Here is a 24,236-nt window from a genome sequence, read left to right as displayed (position 1 = left end):
GAAGTGCTATGTGAACTTTTATATTCATTTAAAAAACGTTCTAAGGCCATAAAATTAGAGTTGCATACTTCTTTCTCTATGACATTATAAAACTTGATCAGCAGGATGGTGGTGTGGGTTAAACCCCCCCATTCTACAATCAATATATTATCAGATGCAAACTCCAGTCTATTAAAAGATCCTACCAGGTCCAAAGAGACCAGGAGTAACAAGCCTCCCCTTGGTCGGCCTCTCCGGCCTGGAACTGCCTTCACACAGAAGGAAGAGAAACCATCCAAACAGAAATCATTATCTAGGTCCCATGTTTCCTGGAAGGCTATTATATCATGGCACTGAATATAATTAATCCATGATGGGTCATTTCGTTTATTATGCAAACCTGCAATATTCCAACTTAAAAATTTTCGTGAAGATTTATTGTCTAGTAATTGTCTATTATCCCCGTTACTTGAAACGTGATTATTTAGTCAATCATTAGATTCCATTTCGGTCAGTGGTGAGAATCTATTTTCTGTAGTGGTAGATATAAGAGAATCATTGACTGGGGGCGGGTTTATACTATGTTGCACTGTAATCCTGTCTAAGCTCAGTCTGTCTTGCCTGATAGGAATAGTTGGATGTGTAAGGCTTCCCTGTAGAACACGTAGGTGGTAGGGTCAGCCTATTCAAGTGATTAACTGGATAGGTGTCAGGTGGATAGAAATAACCCAGTGGTAAGGGTCTAATACAAGTACCTTTAAGTTCAGAACCGTCCCAAAACAGTCTGTTTGCAACATTAGGGAGGTTAAAGTTGATAACCACACAATCCCCAGATAGGCATTTACGCCGTCTACCTACCCATTCTGCCCGCCTTGCAGAAATGATGTTCTTAGAAATGTCATTTCCGCCACTACAGAATTGAGAGCACCAATTTTGAGTCCTAGCCAATAGATCGTGATCAGTTTCTATCATACCAGGTCTCAAAGGTGGAATTCCAGTTAAGACAGCTACTAGAGGAGCCGCATCAGGAGGAAGGTGCAAAAAGCGGTTCCTATTCTGGGGAGGTTTGCTAGAGGGAAACGGTGGTAAGCTTGTCTTCATGTCACCTACTTGAGGTAATACTTTGTCGGGCATACCCTGCTGACCCCCAGGGATTGTCTGAGACTCTCTGAACTCTCTAGACCCCACAGCGTCATCACAAATCTGACTCACAGCTGTTTCATTAGCTACACACGGCCCAGAAAGAATATTGGGTCTGGTCCCCAAATCCTTCTGGACCATTGTCCTATTAGTTTGTGCTTTATACTCTAACGAAATTATCAAGATTTTTACATTTGTCCAGAAGTCTGTGTACACAGAAGTTAAGAGTATCCACAATATCTTTAGCAATAGCAACAAGGGCCGGCTCTAGGCGGGACTCAAACATCCCCTCCACTAAGTCTGTCATGTAGTTCATGGCCCTTGCATCAAATGGAACGACTGTATCGGCCAGGTCCGGGTCCAAAGTAGACTTGTTGTTATTAATGTGACCTTTCTTTACAAGCCTGCGTTTTCCCTTCACCCCCGTACGTTTATGTTTTTGTGGGGGTACCGGTCCACAGTCATGTTCTTGTGCCGTAAGGGATGATACTTCTGATGGTATGGGGGCCTGAGGTGGTTGTACAATAGCAATGACAGGCTCAAGGGGGACAGGGGGCGCACTGATTAGAAGTGGGGCGTGTTGTGAGACAGTAACGGAAGAATCCCTGGAATCAAGGCCAAGCTCCTTTTCAGCGATGGCAATTTCCTCATTTAAGGCTCCCACCGCAGAAGTAAGATAAGAGATTATGGTGTCTTGTTTCTTAGCCACCTTAGGTTTCTTACCGTCCTTGTCGTTATCCTGTCTCATTAGCTTACGTTTCCCCATGACGGCAGCCAAAGGATATGGCCTGTCCTGTCCTCTGTTGTCCCCTGACGGCCACAGACGGCCCGCCCTCTGCCCGGGCTCCGCCCGGCGCCGTCCGCGACGGAGGAAGCTGTTCCCTTTTGTGCGCCTCCTGGCGCTTTCCACAGGAAGAGGAAGCGGTGTGGTTGCAGAGCAGGCTGGGAGCTGTAGTCCAATCACAGCGTCAGGAACCCAGCGGCGCTGCGTGGTTTTGCCTGTCAGCGTGCAGCAAGCGGTAAAGCGCTGTGACCCCTCCTGGAGCCGGTGTGCGCCCAGCGATGACCCCCGCTGTCAGGTCAGTGCGGCGTACAGCAAGCGGTAAAGCGCTGTGACCCCTCCTGGAGCCGGTGTGCGCCCAGCGATGACCCCCGCTCCTCTGTGGGAGCTGTTCCCTTTTGTGCGCCTCCTGGCGCTTTCCACAGGAAGAGGAAGCGGTGTGGTGTGGTTGCAGAGCAGGCTGGGAGCTGTAGTCCAATCACAGCGTCAGGAACCCAGCGGCGCTGCGTGGTTTTGCCTGTCAGCGTGCAGCAAGCGGTAAAGCGCTGTGACCCCTCCTGGAGCCGGTGTGCGCCCAGCGATGACCCCCGCTGTCAGGTCAGTGCAGCGTGCAGCAAGCGGTAAAGCGCTGTGACCCCTCCTGGAGCCGGTGTGCGCTCAGCGATGATGATTCATATAGGGGAGGTGAAGGCTGCCCATCTCCGCTTTGGAGTGTTCTGAGATTTGCCGTCCCCGCGGAACGCGGAGGAGGCAAATCTCTGCATACTCCGTGGGCAGAGCGGAGGTCTCCGCCCGGGGTTAATATTTATGCAGAACCAAGACAATAAAATCAAAATGCCAAACAAACCAAATTAGAGAAAATAAAGTCAAAAGTATTCACCAAAATTAGACCCAACGAAGAAAAATACAGAGGAAACTGAAGATATGAATATATTTTTTTTTAAGAACACTTTGTGCCAAAAAGCACATTGCACATATGATCATCAATGTTCACTCTAGACCAGGACCGCAGTGTGATTCAAGATAGTCTGTGAGAGAGCAGAGTTCGGATATCCCAAACAGGTTAATTTTGGGCATAGATACTACCTACTGACTTTAGTTCTTTAAGTTCCAATCAACCACAGGAGTACACTTCTAAGGCCCCTAGGACCACTGGGGAGGCACTTAGAGACTCTCGCAGTGTCAAGGAGAGTCTAACAGCAGGGTCCAGTCAATGTCCAGTTGCCACTGGTCAGCTGGGTAACTCCAATAAAGGACCTCTTGTAGCTTGTGGTCTCCCTGCAGCCACACCGGAGGTCTGCCAATTGAACCTTGGAGTCCACTTCTTTGTGTTGGGTAGAAGAGAGCAGGTCTAGTCCTTTAAGCCTGCTCTCAAGTTACAACCAAAAGGTCCATTCCACTTCTGATCTACCGCAGGTCCAGAAAGTGTTCTGAAGCGGGTGCCTAGGAGGCGCCACATTTAATGCCTGGCCCCTCCCCAACCAATGGGGTAAAAGTTCCCGGGACCTTACCTACCCACTTTTGCAGGAGATTCAGTTTGCTTTACTGCAAATACAGGGCAAAATGCAATATGAAAGAGCATTTCCAGGTTGGCAAAAGTGTTCTGCTACACTAAACTTGGGCTCTAGGAGCTCAGGGTGTGAGTGGGGAGTGTACTGTGGTAATCCTGGGGTCCTCCATATTGAACACAAACATCCAGATAAAAGCAGGCACTGTACCGACAACAAACCAAGAGACCGAAGTCTGGTAGGACAAAAGCTGGGATTTACAGCCACCACACTGGGGATCCATACGAGTTGTATTGGCATCCTGTTCTCTTCCTTTCAAGTGTGACCTAAGTGTTCTAAGTGAACTCCGCAGACCTTTCAAGCAGGACTTTATATTGAGCGGTTAAAAGGAGGCTCACAGACCCCCCTCCACTTTGCAGTTTTGGTTTAATTCAGAGGAGGTATCCCTGCCTTTTAGAATTCACAATGGATTTGGATTTTGAATACCTATTAAAATAGGTGTTTAAATATATTTATAGCTGGTCCCTTTCCGAAGAGACAGTTTCAGTATTTAAAACTGAGCTCTTGACTTCTACATAGGACAGCTAGGCCTGCCACAGTGAAAAAAAGCTTTTAGAGAATTGTTGCAGTAGGGATATGGTAACAACATTTATACACTACCACTTTTAAATACCATGCTCCCTATCTTGAGGCCTACAGGGATTACAAATGGGCGACTTACTAATATTAAAACGGTAGGCTTTTACCCATCAAATGGGTTTATTTTGAGGGGTCGCAGAGCATGTTTACATTGGAACAGTCACAAGGGTAGGAATGAAGCCATGTTTGCATTGCCACTGCAATGGGTGGTATATCTGGCCCTACAGTCCACGGGTGGGCTTTAACTTCCAAGTCCTGGGTACATTTTGTACAACATAGACTAGGGATGTATCAGCAATCTAAATATACCAATTAGGAATAAGCCAATTTAACCATTTTCAAAAGGGGAGAACAAGCACTTTGCAACTGGTTAGGAGGGGCCAAGTGCACTTCGTGTTAAAGCCAGCAAAAGAAGCCAAGTTGACCACGCATAGAAGGTGGATTTCGTACAGTTTCTGTGTCGGTTGCAGTTTAAGGAGATGAGATTGATCCGCGTCACTGGTCGCGTACATCACTTTTCCATTTCTGGATTTTACTTTTACATATTGTTATCAGATGTGTTGATCCACCTGGCTCAATTAAAAAGAAACAACACTGCAACGCACAGAGTGCCCGGATGCTTAAAAGTAAATCAAGGAATGGACACCTGGTGTCCCAGTGACATGGGGCTATCTGGTCACCCTACTCATGGCCCCTGAGATCAGGAGTAGCAATGGTAGGGCTACTTCCCTGCTCTTTATTACACAAAGCGGCAGACTGCGCACTGTGTACAGCAGGCCTGGGAGTGACGGTGTGTGGAGTGGGCAGAGGAAGCCTGCCTTGCACGGCTGTAGGGATCACCCGTGCAGTAGGAGCAGTGGCACCGAGGCCCTGGGTGTGAGGGGCCAACTAAACCCTGTGCTTCCATTAGGGGAGGGGCGTAACACAGGCCCCCTGCAGCCACCGCAGTGTGGGGCCCAAGCTCCAGGGGGCCCCCTCAGCACAGCACTCTGGCTGCAGAGCTCCTGATTGAGCCCGAAGGGGGTCCCTCCACGTGCCTTGCGGGGAGGCCCCCTCGAGTTTCGTAACGCCAGTGCATCAAGGCCCAGTGCATTCTTGCTGCACCAGTGTTGCTTTGGGCCTGTACCAATGACCTGGGGAAGGGAATATTGAAGCAGAGGAGACACCTTAGATTGGGCCCCAGAGTCGATGGGGGCCAACGGTTTTAAGGAAGAGCAGAAGAGACCGCCTTATTCGGAAGTCTGTAGCAATCATGAGTGAAGCAAGTCACGTGACACGGGCCCAAGGGCGTGAGTGGCCCACTGCAGAAAACTAGCAGAAACATTCACACCACTGAAGATTTAGTTGGTTAGGTAGGGAAAGAAAACAGAATAAGTCGAGGTCCACCAGGCCCTTGATTCTGCACCTGTTGGAAGCCCCCACCTGTCTCCCCCTGGGGCAGGCCTCTCTTGCCGCAGAGCATGTGTTTGTTCAGCCTGTGTTTTCAGGGCCTGCGAGGAAGTGGTGTCCAAAAGCAAACAAGCACTGGAGGAATGTCGTGCGAAAACACACGAACGTGACCTGCACGAACATATGTGACGAAACACGTGTAGGTCTTGTTTTCACAAGGGCGGTGCTATGCCACAGTATATTTTAACCACACCAACAGCCTTTAAGTCTGCAGTTCTGGTAAGAAAAACTAGGCCGCCTGGTTGTCTAATACAGACCCAGATCTGCACTGTGGGGTTCTCATATGCGAGTGAATGTCGGATGTGAAAATGTATCCACTCTTGTGACCTCATACTGGCGGACAATGGACGCCATTGTACCCCGTAGTGATGTCACAACAGGAGAACAAGTGCCTCAATCCTCGAATGTATCTGTACATAAAATAGCAGCAAACCTGTTTCCGTCTCGAGGAACGTCACCTCCGGTGCTACCACCAATATCAGCAGAACTAGCTGCACACGTAGGCTTGCTCTCAGTAGTAATTATCGTGTGAGACTGAGAAAAACATCACTAGTAGCACATGCAAAGATATTACTACAAATCAATGTTTTGTAGGAAGCATCAGATGCACTAGTACTGAAAATATATATTTTTTTTAATCTGCCCAATTTTAAAACTAGGGCTGGTTGAGTCCGATACAATCGAGCAAATGGGGCAGTAGAAGGACGCTGATGGGGCACCTGCAAGCGGCAGGGGCAATTAATGTGCGCCGCAGCATGTACGAGTATTTGCCCTGCCAGTGAAAATAAAAGTGGCCCAAAAATGCATGTTATATGGAAAAGGTGAACTAATGAAAGTGTATTCACGAATTTTAGTACAGGGCATATGTCAAATGTCATTTTAACCTAGTTTGGCCTAACTTGATAGATCAGTAGTATAACTAGTTCTTGTAAAACAGACAGATATATGCCTAAGTAATGACATTATATGCCACGTTGGCATTTTTGCTACAGAAACATGTGCCCACACAAACACAATCTTCTAAAATTTCAAATTGCACCTTAGAAACTATTTTAAAAGCTTATGTTCTAAAAGAATGAATCATTCTCGATCCCCGTTAAACAGTTTCTTTTATACACAGAAAAACAAGCATTTGTCTATGCCTTGTTAACTTATTGGCTTTTTCCGATGCTTTTAATTGATGCTTTTACGTACATAGCATAGGCAAAAATAGCGCGATGATGAAACGCATTTGGACGTGTACACGTCATGACGTTGCCGCTGGCCACATCGTTCCACAGGTGCATGAACGCACGCCCTCACCAAGCTTGTGAGCCTAGGGATGATGTGCGTACTACTCGGAAGCTACTTGAACCAGTAAATAGAAAACAAAATACATTTAACTTCAATTAAAACACGTTGTTCTTCCAGCAGAGCAGTCCCCTCCCCACTCCAATACTCTCCAACCCAAAACTTAAAAATAAAGGGTTTAATGGAAGGACCTCGAGGTGTGCAGGAATAGCGGCTGAGGGCGAGAAACTAGGAGTAAGCAGGGGTAGCAATGGCTAGCTTTATACCACGAGGGTTGGGGAAATGACAAAAAAGCTGAGGTGGAGGAGGCAACATGGAGCATGAAGGATGAAAGGCAGGAATTTAAAAGAAGCAGCACATGAGGTCGAGAGCAGGAGGGGAAAGGAAGGAGCAATTCGGAGCGGGCTGGCAGTGGCGTAACACAAAATGTGGCCCTTCCCATCACCTGCAGAATGCGATGAGGGGCCCCAAGTCTACCATATTGCACAGATATTCATTGGGCTTTCGGCTGCATGTGGCTCCTGTTGAAGGATTGGGGGCACTCTGGTGGGTTGGCGTGCCCTCTTGCACCACAGATTATATGGTTTGTACTGAATGTAGATTACATGCAGGAAGGTTTCTAGGTCTGTAGGTTTCACTATACACATTTTCTTGTACCTTAATGATTTTAGAGTGTTTTTCAGAAGTTTGTTTGATTCTCAATTATTATGTTTCTTCATTTCGTTTTCTAACTTGCATTGTCCTGAGGAGGCCACGAATTAGCAGGCCGAAACGTGTCGACTGTATAGATTGAGAAACCCGCTGCAAACATTTAACAACCATAAAAAATGCAATAGGTCTCACATTTTTTTGTTTTGTTGGAGCTATTGGCAAAGCTCAGCTACCGGACAGAAATAACTTTGCAGGTGCCGAACAGAGAGCATTCCTCGGTGAAACGGCCTGAAAGCCTACAACTATGTTGATAACCTACAAAATAAAAAGGCAGAAAAGGAGGACTAGGGGGAACCCCAGATGCATTGGCCTGGTCAATGCAAGCAAACAATGAGAAAATCACCTGGGCGTGACCCAAGCAATCAAAGGCGGGAGAATCAGACCCAAAGCACCGATAAAAATCCTGTATTTCTAAATGGCACAACAACGAACAAATGGCATTTCATGGGCATGCCAAAAGCCGATTGAGGAGATGGGAGACAACCTTTACAACGCCGTCGTTACACTGCTGTATGTTTACGACGTGGGTTTTACAATGCAAGTCGTTTCAGCGACTAGCGCTGGAGGGCACTGCAAGCTAAGGAATAGTACGATTTACTAACCAACACCTTCCTAATTGTATGTAGACTGGTGTTGGAATAGTAAATCGTACTGTTCCAAAGTCCGGCGCCCACCAGCCAAGTCGTTGAAATGGTGTGCATTGTAAAACCCGCTATGTAAGATACCGCGATCAACATGATCGCGTAGCATCATCATACATTCGAGGAAATAACAGGTCTTGTATACAGCGCATGCGCACTGGCTAGGCTCAACCTAAAAAGGGCAATTTGCTTGTGGACCGTTGCTTACAGTCAACCAGATGCTTTACACATACATTAAATAGGCTGTCTCAGCTTGAGTGGACTATGTCTAGATGTATGTATGTATGTATTTATTTTTATAAAGCGCACATATTACCGGTAGGTCTCACAGCGCTGGCTCATAATGAGAAATTACTTCATGACAGCCTTTTGATGTAACTGTACGACATGAAAGGGTGGTGTATTATTTTTTATAAATGTTTGAGATTTATATTCAAGGATGTCAAATAATTGTATTTAATGCATCTGTTCGATTCTCACTTGATATTGTAATTATGAGGTGCCCAATAGGAGATATCCATTTAGAAAGATTCGAGCAATGTATGAAAAATTGTTGAAACGTATCCAATAACTATTGTGGCTTTATTGTTGATGGAAAGTTGAGATGAATCAGTTCTACTAGAGCATTTTCTTTTTGTTTTGAATATTGATTATCAAGGCTCTACAGGGTAATATGGGCCCTTTAATTTGTTTCTTGTATGTGTGGCCAATGGCAAGGCAGAAAATAATTGTGATAGTGGAGCCAATGAATGGTAAGCAGGGGGCGGGCTCCAAGCTCCTTGTAAAAAGCAATGTCTCGCAAGCGAGAACGCATGTGCTAGGGCAAGACATAATAGGGTCTAGGGTGATTTGTTTGGCAGGAGAGAGGACATATAGTGATTTGATTTAAAATATAGTTTAGGAGCATGTTTGTATGATTATGACCAAAGGTCTGGAGGATATGTGTTGAATAACATCCTGCCTCCTCAATAGGCAACTTTCCTACACCCTAATAGCCTATCCCAGTGTCGTTTTTCTCACCCCGCTAAAGAGGACCTGCTACAGAAAGCTGCAATCATCAGACGCCCTGTCTACCTCATTGCAGACGTGAGCGTTCTTCCCAGCACAGGCCTTCCATTGCATTCTGGGGCCTGTAGTTCAACATTTGTAATGATTGAAGCAAACCCACACGCTTCAGAATTGTAGGTAAAAAGGATGAATATGGTGGACAAATACATAAAATATTTGGCAATCACAAATATTGGAGTATTTAGCAGACTACACAACAAATTAACATTTTGATCTCAACTGCAAACAGGAGTTCTACCTTTTTAGGTCGAGCCTGGGCAGAGCATGCGTTGCTCTGCGAGGCATGCTGTATTCAAGTATGGACTTGAAGCTCCGCCCACTCTCCGCGCATATTTTTTATTGGCTTGTGTCATTGTCCTTTAGAAACTGTGGCTTTTTATTGGTCAATAGGCTAGTAGTCCCTCCTTAGTACCGCATTGCCTCATTTTGTAACCTCCCATCAGGACACCCACTCTTACTCGATAGGCTTTAACCTGTTCCACGCTGCACAAATTTACGCGCTGTGTGGGGGTTTTATTGAGTGGGCTGGATTCAGACAGCCCCCGGCCGTCGTCAGCACGCGCCCACTGTGACGTCAGACGCCCCAGGGCCATCAGAAGCACACCAGGGGTTAATTACAGCCTCCGAGCACTATTTGGTCGAATGTTTTTCTCCTGCCTGTTGTGTCAGGCAAGACACATCTTCCACCAATGCTTTTTTTTTTCATAGCACATCACACCATGCTGAATCGGTGATGGGCGTGTCTTTAGTTTGTGGCCCGAACAAAGCCGCATGTTTTTTTTTAAAATTATTTTCTCACTTTTGTTTTTTTACAAGCACCCCATAATGTGCTTTCACTTTATTGTTGGCTACGCTACTTTCTTTAGATGAGCCACAGTTAAAGAAAGTTGTGCGACAGCTAATAAAGTGAAACAGCGGCGTGGTGCACTTTTACAAAAAAACACATTTATTTGTTAACTTGGCAAAAATGCTTTTTTTGTAGAAGCGCCCCATGCGCAGCGTCTAAAAAAAGGGGCAAAGCCGACATTAATGCTAAAGTGCAGCATGAGGCGCTTTTCCTGAAATTGCCTTTGCAACGCAATAGGTCTCACATTCGCGAAAGTTAAAGCTATTGGTATGGTCATTTACAATGCCAATAGCACAGACTCTTGTAAATGCGAGACCTAGTGCATTGCAAATGCTTGTTTGCTTGCGCAGTGTGGTGTGCGAAGGGTGCCATGGACCCTAGTGGAAGCGAGGAGTAACCCTCCCCTCGCTGGGTTATGCAGTATAGTAATAACAGTGTTCAGCAGTCCACCTATGGTCAGCGGGCAGCGATGCCACTGCTGTCCTAACTTGCGTACCGGGCGGCAGGTTCTCTTCTGTGCCGTCTCCACAGCTATGGAATGCTAGCAGACTCCCACCTCAAGCACCCTGGCTTTAAAAAGAAGTTCGAGTGCTGACTGTCAGTCTGTACTAGAAAGATTAGCAGTGTTATTGTTTCTATACAGCGCCAAGAGGCGCAATATAGCGCACAAGAAAGAGTAAACACAGAACACATTTAAAAATGGGGGTGGGGGTGAAAGAGAAATGTTTAGTATGGACATTAGATTTTATCAGACACGTTAGAGGAAAAGAAGTGCTTTATTTAAAAAAAAAAAAAAAACACGTTTTTTTTCCTGGTACAAAATTGTAAATATGGATTCACTTACCAAAGTCGGGCGGCACGTCTTTTTTCAGTCCGCACAACATGGTCCGTGTGTGAGAGCCCGTCAAGGAGACATCCGCCGGATTCAGCAGCAGCGCACCTGCCGCCGTCTGTATGGGGGGGGGGCGGGGGGGGCACCCCCTCTTTATCCAGACAGCTGGAATCCCCCAGCAGCGCGCGCGCCGGCCCCTAAAGTCTGCAGCCAGTTACACCCGAGACCGCGCGTCACACGGCTGAGTGTGCACACCACGCATCGAGTGCACCACTGAGTCCGACTCCGAGAGACCACTGCACACCCCCAGTAAACTCTGCAACATGTTCAGCCACAACCGCGCTGTACACGCGGAGTAAATTTTCCAGTCTGTAAGTGACCCCAGCGCTCGCAGCGCCACCAGGACTCTGCAACCAGCGCCCGGGGTCCCCGGCCGAGTGTGCACGGTGACCGCAGACCATGTGCGCCGCGCAGTCCGAGTGTCCAGGGCACGCGCCGCGCCCCCAAACTCTGCAGACAGCAAGTTGGGTCCAGGCGGAGTGCACACAGCACTTCGTGCAGTCAGAGAGACCACAGCACACTGGATGCAAGATGCAGTGTGCAGTGCAGACAGCTGAACCAGCTGCCAGAGTCCACGCTGCGTGCAGTGAGGGCGACAGCGCGAAAGTCCAGTCCGAGAGAGACCGGCCGCTCACTCCCGTACACCGCGCAGCCGGTTGAACCGTGTGCACAGCACTGCCAGACCGTGCACACTGGAGACTGTATTCGATCAATGGGCGTCGAGACGTCACAGCCCACGGCGCATCCAAGGCTGTGCACAGAGGAGGCGGGGGCTCAAGTGTGCATCTTGTGTGATGCAGTGACAAGGCACCACGAGCTGTGTGCAGCGGACAGAGCACACAGAATGCTCCTCTATACCACGCCGGAGAGCATCACCGTGCACATGCGTGCACAGGGTCACAACAAACCCTATTCTGTACCGGTCACAGAGACCACGCAGTGCAGACTCCAGCTGGGGCAAGTGCAGTGAGCAGTGATCACACGGTGAGCACTCGGTGAAATGTGTACAGACCACTCTGTGCAGCTTAGGGAGAGGCTAGTAGAGGGAACACGGATCACAGCTCAGCACAGGAAGAGGCCAGTGCAAAGTGCACAGACCACACGGCGCGCGCGTGGTCAGACTCAGTGCGCCGGGATCACACTCCAGGGTGCATCAAGAACTCCTGCGCCGCATCTCTTTGGTCGCACCCAGACAGATGTCCCCCTTTGGAAGGTCCAGCGCGCCGCGCCTCTTTTACGCACTCTTTATTTTCATTCTTAAAATGAGTGGGCTCTGTTTCACCCCCTCCGCGAGTTCCCCGCATGACCAGCCGGCCGGCAGCACGGCTCCGGATAAATATAACTGACTGGAAGGACAGGGGGTTGTAGGAGGCGGGAGGGGCTCGAGGGAGACCCCCACCCGCAGTGCCCCGATACCCGGGTTCCTTGGATCAGGTTCCACACGTGCAGGCGACAGCCGACCCCTCTTCGTCTTGGCCCCCCCCCCCCCCCCTCTGCCTCCCCCGGGACGAGACTTGCGCATGAACTTCCAGCTCCAACGAGCTGTGGTTCGGGGGCAGCAGAGGGCTTCGAGCCTGGCCCCGCCTCCGCTCACACTCTGGCAGACCTCGAAGCCGCAAGTGCCATTCTGCCCCCACCCTTCCATGGTATCCCAGGCACTCAGTCGTCTGCAGCCCCCAGTGGGGAGGAGCAGACGACCCCGGGCCGCGTGGAATGCCAGCATCTCATTCCAGCCATCCATGCACAGCCCACCTGCCCTGCTTTATGCCAACTATCTGGATAAAAGTGGCAATAACATCTGGTCACTGAACTCTAATCTTAAATCAGCTGGTACCCCCATGTGGCTGCTGAACCCCATTTAGACTGCATTACAACTCCAGGGCATTTAAAGCAATCCGCCCTTCTTTTATTACATTTATGAGAGGGTGGGGAGGGTCTCTCAAAGGGGCGTGGCCAAAACAATTAAGGCGTGGCTTAAAAACGCATAAGCTAAAAATTTGTGTTTAGCATTGTGTGCAGCCCAACTTGTATTTTGCTGTTTCTGTCATTGCATCCAGATATATTATGCAAGTAACATCATACCTACAACAAGTCAGGGCTAATGGCTTTGTCAATGGTTGTTAGTTGCATAAAGATAAATAAGCAGCAACTATGGCTTGCATATAATATTGAACAAGCATTTACAATGCAATGGTCTCGGCATTATTAAAGGTAGAGCTATTGGCATTGCTCATGACATCTTTTTTTTATCATAAATAAATAGCATTGTCATTTACATTGCCAATAGCTTAATCGTTAAATAAATGGCATTGTCATTTACAATGCCAATAGCTTAATTGCTCGTATATGCATGAGCTATTGCATTTGCACCCACACAGAGCCATACACACACACACACATAGAGCCACCCACACAGAGTCATTCACATAGAGCCATTCACATAGAGCCATCCACACACAGAGCCACCTACACAGAGCCACCTACAAAAAAAGCTATCCACACAGAGCCACACACACACACAGAGACACACACACACACACAGAGCCACACACACACACAGACATGCTGCACACCACTCCTGATGCTGTGTCACACATGCCAACCTAGGTTATTCTGCAGGGATGCATGTATGCCCCAGTGCAACGGAGTCCTCGACCTAAAAAGGGGGCACACACGAGAATTCATTATTCCAGCCAGTTTAATGAGGTTAGGTCCCACCACACTCTGCAGAAAAATCAGTGAGACGCGTTTCGGCTGTGAACAGCCTTTATCAATCAGCGAGTCATCAGATTAAACACTGCTTTTAAAACCACCCTGATCATGAAAATAAAAACCGTACTAACATGGATTTCACTGAATGAAAATAATGAACAGGAGGTGTAAAAATGTATACACTTTGCAATTGTGCGCATAAACATTTTGCCCTGCATGTATATTGTAATACTGATTTTATGCCACAGCGACCTTTCAATGAAATACCGTTGCCTAACGTGTAGCGCAATTGCAATAAACTCAATCCTGCCAATACTACAGTCCAAATGATCTAGATATATACAAACTGAAGATTTGTCATTACAGTCTGTTCGTGTGGCGTGTTCCACCAAAATTTGAAAAGTATTGAACATATATTTGCGCTCTTTCGAATGAATGTTTCTGTTGCGTGAAACGCAAGTTGCAAGTTACACAAACACTTCTTAGTACCTATGCATTTAAGAGCTATGCAGGAATAACTGTGAGTAACATAATGTTGCCACATTGTTGCCAATAGGATGCAAAGTTCTCAGAGAACACCAAATGCTGATCACAGCACAGCAAAGGAACAAACAGTAATATGTGGCATATGGTCTAACAGGAAGGGAGCTATTGAAGTCTTATGCCGGGCATGGAGGCAGTCACCAACAGTATCGAAGCAGACTATGAGCACACAAGGGAGTGAGCAACACGAAGTGTGGTGGTGAAGCAGATAGAGAGCAGCACACGAGGGAGAGAGCTACATGAAGTGATGTGGGGGAGAAGCAGACAGAGAGCAGCACACAAGGGAGAGAGCAATATGAAGTGTGGTGGGGGAGAAGCAGATAGAGAGCAGCACACGAGGGAGAGAGCAACATGAAGTGTGGTGGTGGAGGAGAAGCAGATAGAGAGCAGCACACGAGGGAGAGAGCAATATGGAATGCAGGTGTATAGAGAGAGCCACATAAGAAAGACCTGCACAAGAGGGAGAGAGCAACACAGAGCGCAAGCGCCGAGGGTGGGGGGTTTATGTTTGGATGAGGAAAGCAGCTCACAACCGAGGGAGCTAGAAAGCACATGGACACCCATGGAGCACTGAAAGAAAAAGAAAAAAAAGTAGTTGTCCTACTGTGAGCAGTGGAAGGATACAAGAAATCAAATCAAGAGGATGAGGAAGAGACTGTGGTCATGGGGAGGTAGAAGCAGAAGAATGAGAATGCAAGCCATGATCAAGGAAGAAGCAAGCAACTGAGAGTGACAATAAAGCCAACCAAGGAAAGAACACAATAGGTCTTTTGCAACCAGGTAGGTGCGCTGTGTGGACGGCGATACCTAAAAAGAGAGTCCTTTAAGTACACAGTGAAAAGAAACACGTCATCCAATCACAACACTGGAAGACCAGAATGCTCCTGGCCCAGGCACACACATGTATAGAGAGGAAAACCATGGATCAAGAGCAACAACTCAGACAGGCCCAAGGTCCACTCTAAGTATATATTTTGCGTTGGAAATAATAGGTATGCCTACAGTCAGCTCGAGCCAAAACTCTCTGTAGCAGAGACCTAAAGACAGATAAACAACAAACGGCTCCAACACATACTAACATTAAAGTATCAAAATGAAAACACAAAGGCTTCTCAATGGTACTGCGCTTGTAAATAGCGCTCTGTGTAGATCTGCCCCACGAGGCCTCCCTACCAGGCAGGCATGAGACTTACGAGAAATGAAAAACGGACCTTCTGGTCCCCTGTAGCCCCCGGGATTGAGCTGCACAATGTACCTGGTGTGTTTTGTAGAAACTGCAGGGCCAAAACGGAGACGTTCCTCGGCAGTGCGGGGGTCCGGCTGTGGAGAGGCGCCGCAGGGCAGGGCGTCCAGGTGGGACCTCGAGGGGCTCTGCGGGGGTTTGTGTCGTCGGCGATCCTTCGTGGCAGGCCAGGGAGCCCCGAGGCAGCAATGCGGCACCGAGCGGCCCTGTACGCTTCAAGGGTACAGGGCGGCTCTGTAGTGCGGCGCGGCCTCAGGGGGAAACAATGCCAGGTCATGAGGGCGGTGTGCGAGCCGTACCTTCCAGGCTCTCCGGGGGGATTAGGGACAGGGCGCCGGTGTACGCTTCAGGCGTACGTTCGCGGCGTACCGGGCACAGTAAAAATTCCTCACGCTTCTAGAGTACGGGGCGTACCTAGACACAGTGCAATTGTTCACGCTTCTAGCGTATGCTGCGTACGAGGCGTACCTTCAAAGTTTGTGCAGCGACTCGAGGCGTACAGGGGTAGTAGGCGATGCCGGTCGAGTCGCACCAGTAGAGCGGGTGCTTCGGGGGAGAGGTGCTGTGCAGGGCGGCTGGTACGCTCCAAGCGTATGAGTCGCACTTGGTCCTGCGAGGTGGCAGATCTCCGGTGGCGGCCGAGTTAGGGTCTCAGGGGGTCCAGCGGCTGGTCAGCGAAGCAGGCTCTGTGGTTTCAGTGAAGGCAGCAGGAGAGCCCAATGGTCCCTGAAGAGGCGACCTCACAGGGGACGGGTTGGTGCAGGCTAGACGGCGGGGAAAATGGCGGACTCGAGCTTCCGATATTTTTCGGATTTGGGGGCGTGGTTTTGCTGTCCTGAGTGACGGGCTACGTCACGAGCTAAAGAACAGCAAAAATGACACCCCCAAATCCGAAAAAGACGGAGCCTATTTGGAGTGAAGGCTCTCTCCTCCAATGGCTGGCCTCCATTTAGGAAGCCAGCCAATGGAGAAAGAGCAAAAAGAGGGAGGGATAAATGCAGCACTCTAAGAATCATTAAATCTCTGACTTCCGGTTTCTGCCTTACGGCAGAACCGATAGTCCTCGACCTAAAAAGCGTCCACTTAAAGCCCTGGTGACACCACAACAATGTTGCTGCTCCTGAGTTTCAAAAAGAGAAGGGAAATCCAGAGAGAAAATGACTCTTTAAAGGATTTCCCTTCCCCTAAAACACTCCCCTGGCATGAAGTCATCTCGTAACTTCTCCATACGTGAGAAGTGAGCAGTGACAGCAGGCGCATAGAAGTGCCTGCTGTCACTGCAGTCCGGGAAAAATCGGACGCCTATGCCAGGGCACCAAACGGAGTCCGATAGAGACCCGTTTCGAGGCCTCCTTTAAAAAACTGCCGGTGCTCAGACCCGGTGAGACCCGGCCCACTTAAAGCCCTGCAGTTCTGCACCTTGAATTCTGCTGGCTTCAGTGGTCGAAGTGCATTAAAATTATACGAATTGCCATGCTGCGTGGAAAGGGGGCGGAGCGAGTTTGTTTGTTGGCGCGGGATCAAAGGCATAGCTGACAAAATATTCAGATACTTTTTTGGTCTTTCACCTACAGGTAACAACATAAAATAACGCACAGACTAAACGGAAATGATATTCAGTGTAAAATGCACTGTCACACATAATTAAACCTCTATTACTTAATGCACTGCATCGGAGAGCCACAAAATTGAATCCTGGTTGGTGCAGTGGCGAATAGTGACTTGTGCATATTTAGTACTTTGAGGTCCCAGTCGGTGACAGAAAGCACTGTAAACATGGAAGTCATTATTTGAAACTTTGCTTTACACACAGTATTAGATAGGCTGCCACAAAATGCCGAGGCTCTAAGTAGTGCAATTTATTTTTAAGAACTATCTTTTAAAAGCACACACTTCACAGCTTAGCTGGTAGCTCCCTTACAATACCTCTCAAAAAGAATACATGTGTGTCATCAGGAAGCTTCAAGTGATTCCATCAATTAAAGCCGATACCACTTCCAAGCACCGTTTTAATTTCCAGATTCACCAGTTGCGCACATTTATATTTCTTTCAGGTATCAGGCACCCTGGCAAGAAGACTTGTTTAGCTGTTGGCCCCTCCCTCGGTTTCCCAGCATAGTAGACTCATTGCCTTACACTTCAAATAAAGCATTTCAACTCTCTGAATTTACCATCTTGGGATGGTTGTCTTTTCACAAAAAGTAGAGGAACCGTTTCTCTAAAATTAAAAAAAGTATGGTCACGTCATGCCCAGCGGCGGCTCCTCCGCTATGGGAGCTTCGCCCCCCCACCCCGGCAGCAGCCTCAAAAAGTGAAAAACAAAACTATAATAAAACAGGTTTATTATCTTTTTATTTTTCCTCCGAGTGCAGAGCCTTGGGGGTGGGGCCATTGTGATGGCCGTCAAAGAGAGGAAGTGGTGTGCACTGCCATCAGTGCGCATGTCGGTTTGACTGGCCGTCTTAAGACAGCCAAACCGACATGCGCATTGACCGTTTCGAACTCGAGCTGTGTTTCCAGGTTAGAGACAGCAGTCATGGGCTCCCACTGTCTCTGGGAGAGTAAAACGGCGGCACTTAGACCAATCCGGACGCTGCTCTCAGCAGCAGGAGCAGGGGCGGCCTTAGGCATGTGCAAGCTGTGCACCTGCAAAGGGCCCCCAAACCCCAGGGGCCACCACGCCAATATATATCCTTAATATAATAATCCTCAGAGGACGGATACATATTTGCGTGCCGGCCCCTGGCAGGGATTTGTCGGCCTCCGGCTCTGTTCCACTTCCAAACACCCTGACCCCCCCTCTTCACTGGCCTCCGTGCTCCGCCCTGCCCGGAACTCCCTTTCGGGGCACCCTACCTACAGTCCCTGCCCAAGGCCGCCATAAGCCTAGAGCCGCCCCTGGCAGGAGAGCAGCATCTGGATTGGCAGAGGAGTCTGGGAGCCTGTGTCTGCACAGGAGACAGAGAGGAGCGGAAGAGCGGCGACGTGGCAGGCAAGTTATTTGTTTTTGTGTTGTGTTATGTCGCCCGCTACATTAGTTTGAGACCGACCGCTACTGGTCGTGCAACTTAGACCCCCCCACTTCAACCACTAGCTGTTCTCATAGCTTTTTCTCTGTGCAAATGAACACTCATTCTTTGTTAATATGCTGCAGCCAATGGCTTCCCATTAACCGCAAAATACCATTAAACTAGATCACGTTTTTTACAGCGCTATGTAGCACAAAACAGCATGTGGTGGACCGTCAGCAAACACTGGCACAAACTCAGCAGTGCACTTGCAGCTACATTTTGGCATTGGAGCACAGGGGCAACACGAATGTCCAGAATGTGAGAACTCGGTTTGGTGCACTAGTGTTTTTTAAGCTATTTATTAAAGCAGAAAATGTGTCCTCCCCAGGGCCAACTTTAGCACTGGTGGTACCTACTGAGACAAACTTTTTTGGGCATCCCCCTCCCCATGACACCGTTTCCCACTGATTCCCTCACTACCACTCCCCAACAGTGTCCAGCATCTCTCTATAGCCCCGCCTCTCACATGCATGTGATTCACAGTGCTATCCATACCAGTGTAGTGTGTCAGAGCACATTAAACAAAGAATCACATGTATGCAAATCAGTCTTTGTTTATATCTAAATGACTGGACACGTGCACCATTTCTTGGAAAGATAAGGACAGACTACATCTGCGTCAAAAGCAGGCAATGATTTTCCAGAAATGCAGAAAATGGAGTCATTTAAAATGGAGCTGTGGCCTACTTGGAATGGAGTTCGGCCTTATATGGTAAAGTCCAGAGGGATTGTTACATAACATAAAACAGTGAGGATTACAAGTTGTAGGAATTACATTTCATCCATACTAGTAGGCAGAGTATTTAAGAGTATTTGGTCCAAAGAATCTCAAACTCAGGATTTAAAACGCACTACAGTGGTTGGGGTTGGCTTTACTTACGAGTATGCATTACTACCCAAAGAAACACTTTTGAGCAACATTAGGATAATGACAGACTGGGGGAAAAAACATAACGTTCTAACTCATGCATTGAAGGTTGCAAGCAGCTATGACAGTTCATGGCTCAGAGTGCTATATTAGGACTGCAACTTATGAAATGCAAGGAACAAATGGATCTCTGACAAAAGCAGTAACCCACTGAGCTACCCACATCAAATGCAGTTCTGTGATCTGCATTGTACATGTTCTTTATAGCGGACATATTAACCTGCTACTTTATGAGTCAAAGCTGCCACGAGACAAAAGTCTGAACTCTCTCAAGCAGAATTGTTAGTCACCAGAGTTATTTGCTATTTTGATTGTTGCCTGAAAACAGCAGGACACACAAGGAGCTCTGCAGCATTTGCTTTTAAACCAATTTACGTTATTTCTAAACTCAGCACTCCCTGAGGTCAGGGCTAGGTGCATCTGCACCAGTCACACCACCATAGAGCCAGGCCTGGCCCTCAAGTACAAATAGAATTGAGGACGTATTTTTTGTTAAGATTGTGCTAAATGCCAATTTTGCATTTATCATATTGTTTTGAAGAATTTTACATACATTATGCAAAATCAAACACATTTTGCAGGCCACTAGCAATAATCCTAAACAGCTGAGCTGAGGATAACACTTTCGCATATCTGACCAGGCCTATGGTTGGTCCAGGTTTGGGAGTGTGACCTGGATCTAAAAACCATACTGGAAAGCAATGTAGAGAAATTAGTGGTGGCTAAGATTGATTCAACTATTCCACCAATCACTGTTTTTTTCCCCAGAAGGGAGCAAGCCAGTAACATTTTGACCAAGCAGTTCCATCCTGCCCCTTTTTGCTTTCGTTCCTTCTACATTTGCTTGCTTTTTCAAAATTTGGCTGCATTCATGTAGACATTTTCCCCTGGAGCACTGGAATAATAATTCCACTTCACCCTAGTGACAACCATGCGCGAGGGTGTCAAATTTGTCCTTCAGGGAGCCTTCTGGTGAAATGAGGTCACATTATGTCTCACAATCCAAGAAGATCAAAAAGTTAGAAACCATCAGAAATGGGATGATTAGTTTTTTTTTGTTAGGGGGGGGGGGGGGGGGTATGAGGCGGTACCCCTACCAACTGAAAAAACCCAGTACCATTCTGGAGTTGATGTCCTCCAGCTATTTATGGTGCTGAAGCAGATATATAGGATGTCAAACATTTGACCTTTGCAGAGCGGGTGCCAGTAGGATTCAGGAGTCCTTGTGCATGTCGTCTTCATTGTGCAGGAGCCATAAGTCAGAATTCTTATCCCACAAGGGTCTTCAACAGATGACATTTTCCATGGTCTAGGAATGGTCAGAGGAGGTGGATGTTGGGGTGCCAGAATTATCCTGTGTGCTAGCCAGTCATTGGAGAACATCTACCACCCAATCCAAACAATTTGGTCACGGTTTACCACCTCTACAGCACTTGCTTTGTGCATTACTGTAAAATGATCCAAGATCCACTATCCTAAGATGGCAAGAACCAGCTCCCACCAGAAAGGCCAGTCTTCAGGTACTTGGCCTCTCCCTTTCCTGACCGGGAAAAAACTGATTTTCCTTCCTAACATGGCTGTGGCCCGACTGTCTAGGAGAGTTCTGATGATGAATATGAGAATCCCTTCCTGGTCCCACCATGTTAAAAAAAGGTAGTGCTAAAGTGGAAGTTCTATGTCAACTGCTCCTCTCCTCTCTCAGACAGCTAATCCTACTAAGTGGTTCGTAATTAACACCCATTGGCCTTTTCTAGGTTCAGGGAAGATTGTTCTCTGAGGCAGGTCAGTTAACTCCCACAGCCACTGCTCTAGAGGTGATGAGTTTTAAACCAGTTCTGAAAACCAGTTCAAATTTCACTATTTAGTCAGATTTTAAACATAAAGCATAAAATACATTTAGGCAATTTTTCTAGCCTTTTCCTAAGTGAATGTGGAAAATAAATCCGCATTCCCACCTAGGCCTATTGGGGAAGGTTTAGGGAGGCCAACTGAATGAATTAGCCTTTGGCTTACATTTCTTTTTAAGGGCACACTAATCCCAATATACACTGAGCACTATTTATATATATTAGCACCCTGCCCTGTGAGCTTACAAGGAACAATTCATTTTAGGGGAGACTAAAGAATTTATAAGGATTTTATTAACAGAACCCAAACTATCACTCTAGGTTCTTATAAATCCTGTACCATGGAACTGGACAAAGGGGTGCCACATCGCTCTGGTCTTACTTCTACGCCTTTTAACATCTGTGTGCCCCCCCTGCTAACATTATTAAAGCCTTTGATTCAAAGGAATGACTTATGATTATGATACACAGCTATGTCCTCTGATAGAGATCTGGTCAAAGCTAAAGATTGTTTTTCAACTGGGAGGAAAGTAATCGCCGACTGTATGACAGAGAATTGCCTCCATTTGATTGCAGGAAAAACAGATTAGGCTGTTTGGAAAGGCCCAACTGTGCCGGGTCCTCTGACTGGTGGCCTCCTGAATTTGGCACAGCTTGGAACCCCAAACAAATAGTCAAGATCCAGGGTGTCCACTTGGACCAGCCTCTCTCTAGGAAATATCAGGTCTGGTCTATTAATGGCACTTGCCTCTACACGATGTGCCTGTAAAGAAGAGTTTTCACATTCGTCCCACTTGCAGCGAGGAAAACTCAGTTACAGGTGCTGGTCATTAGCCAACTGGGTTAAGGCAAACCCTTATTGGCCTCTACAAATGAGTCATGGTTATTGATTTTGGACCTGGACGTTATTGCAGGGTTAGCCCCAAATTTATTGCCTGCCTCCTGTATTTTTTCTGACTATTTTTGTTGGCTTTAGGACTTGGACACTTTACCACGGCTACTTAGTGCTAAAGTGCATGTGCTCTCTCCTTTAAACTGGATATGATTGGGTTACACCTGTTTGGCATATTTAATTTGCCTGCAAGTCCCTTGTACAGTGGTATCCTATATAACCAGGGCCTGTAAATTAAATGCGACTAGTGGGCCTGCAGCGCTGCTTGCACCACCCAAAGTAGCAGCCTTTCAACCCTTCCTCAGGCCTCTGCAGCTGCAGGGCCTGTGTGCATTTTACTGCCACAGTGGCTTGGCAAGTCTGAAACTCCCCTTGTACTACAAAAAGGTCACCACTAAGGTAGATTCTACATAGCCCTGTGGGAAGAATGCTGTGTAGGTAAAAGGTAGGACATGCCTTCATGTGTGGCTTATCCTGGTAGTGACAAACAGACCATTTGGTTTCTCACTGCTGTGAGGCTGTCCACACAGGTTTGCATTGGGAATTCCCTGATATGTACTTTAGTGGTAATTACTGTTCTGAAAGGAGTCGTGTTGCCATGTTTAGTATGTTTGAAATAGTGGTGATAAATCCTGCTTATTCGGGAAGGTGGCTTTTCCAATACTATTATAGAAATGCCTCTTTTAGAAAGTAGCGTCTCTTGTGGAAGAGTGATTCAGTTTTGGACTGAAGAGGCTAGAATCAGAGATAAATTACAACAGCACAGTGCCTCTCAGACCATGGACCAATGGTCCCATTAAGATCACATAAGTAAGCAGGGTTCATCAATTGAACACAAGTGGAGATAACTTTAGGAGATCTCCACTGATGAAACAACCATTGATCCATGGTCTGAGAGGCACTGTGCGGTTGTAACTTTTAGGAAGTATGCATTTCTATGTGCTTATGACACTTTGTGCTTTGCAGCCTGACTCCAAACAACATATGGTTTAGACTGATAGGGGCCGGTTTGTGAATTCACTAGACAGTCACACAAAGGGAGGCGAGGTGGGCACTGCATTTCCTGACGGCTCACCACCAGAATGATGGATCTTCCTGAGCTACAGTTGTAGGAGGAATTGACACGGACACCTGAATGGGGCTGTACCTGTCCTCTCACAATGCGGTCTCCACCCCCTATAGCTTGTCTGCAGTCAGGGCTGGAATTTAATGGGGTTGTTGTGCACTTCTTAAATGCTTTTGAAGTTACCTCCATACCAAAGATATTTTGAGTACAAGAACAGGGGCTTTGACCCCATGATTGTAGACACTGTGTAGGACTTGTAACCAGATGCTGCTGGTTCTATATAGTGCAGCAGAGGTTTGCTGTGCTGCCAGAGGGCCACCACTTAAACGTTGCTTCGTTGTGTTGACCTGCTTGCCTCCTTGGCTGCTGAGAAGGACTGCCTGTTCACATGCAGAGGAATCCAGCATGCTGGCCTGCTGCCTGCTCTTGGTGCCCAGTGTTCCCACAAGACTGTGGGCTTCTTACCTGCTCCTGTGGGGTCTGGAAGGATTCCACCAGTGGCAGCCCCTAACTGGTCGTGGGATGTGGTGTCAGGACTCTGACAACCTTTCTCTCCAGTGTGTGATGAGCACTGTGCTCAGATTCGGGGGGACACTGCATGGGGGATTTGATATTACCCTGAAGGGGAGTACATGGTGAGAGCTCCTCTTTTAAGGAAGCTCTTTCAAGATGCAGTGCGAAGGCCCAAACATCTAACCGGAGAGGTGTGGGCATTGCTCTGAGGAAGTTATTTGCCAGCGCAGGATGAGCGAGACTCAGATACCCCAGTAGCACAAATCCTACATTACCAATCTAGGGAGAAGTAGGCCGGTGCTTGCTCTGGATGAGGGCCCCTTCCGCAGGGGACTGCGATGTACAAGGCGCAAGAGAGACCACTTGGCAGGCAGCCCCAACCCGCCTGTGCCACGAGGAGGAGCGACGCCGCTTGGAAGCCTCCGTGCTTTGAAAGCCAGATTCCAGTTGGGCGTGCAGCCCTAAACAAGGATCTC

General features: G+C 47.6%; 1 protein-coding gene across 3 annotated transcripts in view; it reads right to left on the bottom strand.

Moving 5' to 3' along the window:
* GRIP2 (glutamate receptor interacting protein 2) overlaps window positions 1-24,236 on the bottom strand; it is a 508,408-nt gene that overhangs the window by 314,663 nt on the left and 169,509 nt on the right. The window contains exon 1 of one of the 3 annotated variants that reach the window (XM_086939258.1): window positions 10,898-11,010. The exons of the other annotated variants lie outside the window; for them this stretch is intronic. Within the exon in view, the coding sequence (XP_086795384.1) occupies window positions 10,898-10,937 (40 nt within the window). The 5' untranslated portion in view covers window positions 10,938-11,010. Of the gene's footprint in view, window positions 1-10,897; window positions 11,011-24,236 lie in introns of those variants that run through there. 3 annotated transcript variants of the gene reach the window in all.

This window comes from Lissotriton vulgaris, chromosome 9 (genome assembly GCF_964263255.1).
Source record: "Lissotriton vulgaris chromosome 9, aLisVul1.2, whole genome shotgun sequence".
Lineage (NCBI taxonomy): Eukaryota > Metazoa > Chordata > Amphibia > Caudata > Salamandridae > Lissotriton > Lissotriton vulgaris.
This window is presented reverse-complemented; position numbering and strand designations above follow the sequence as displayed.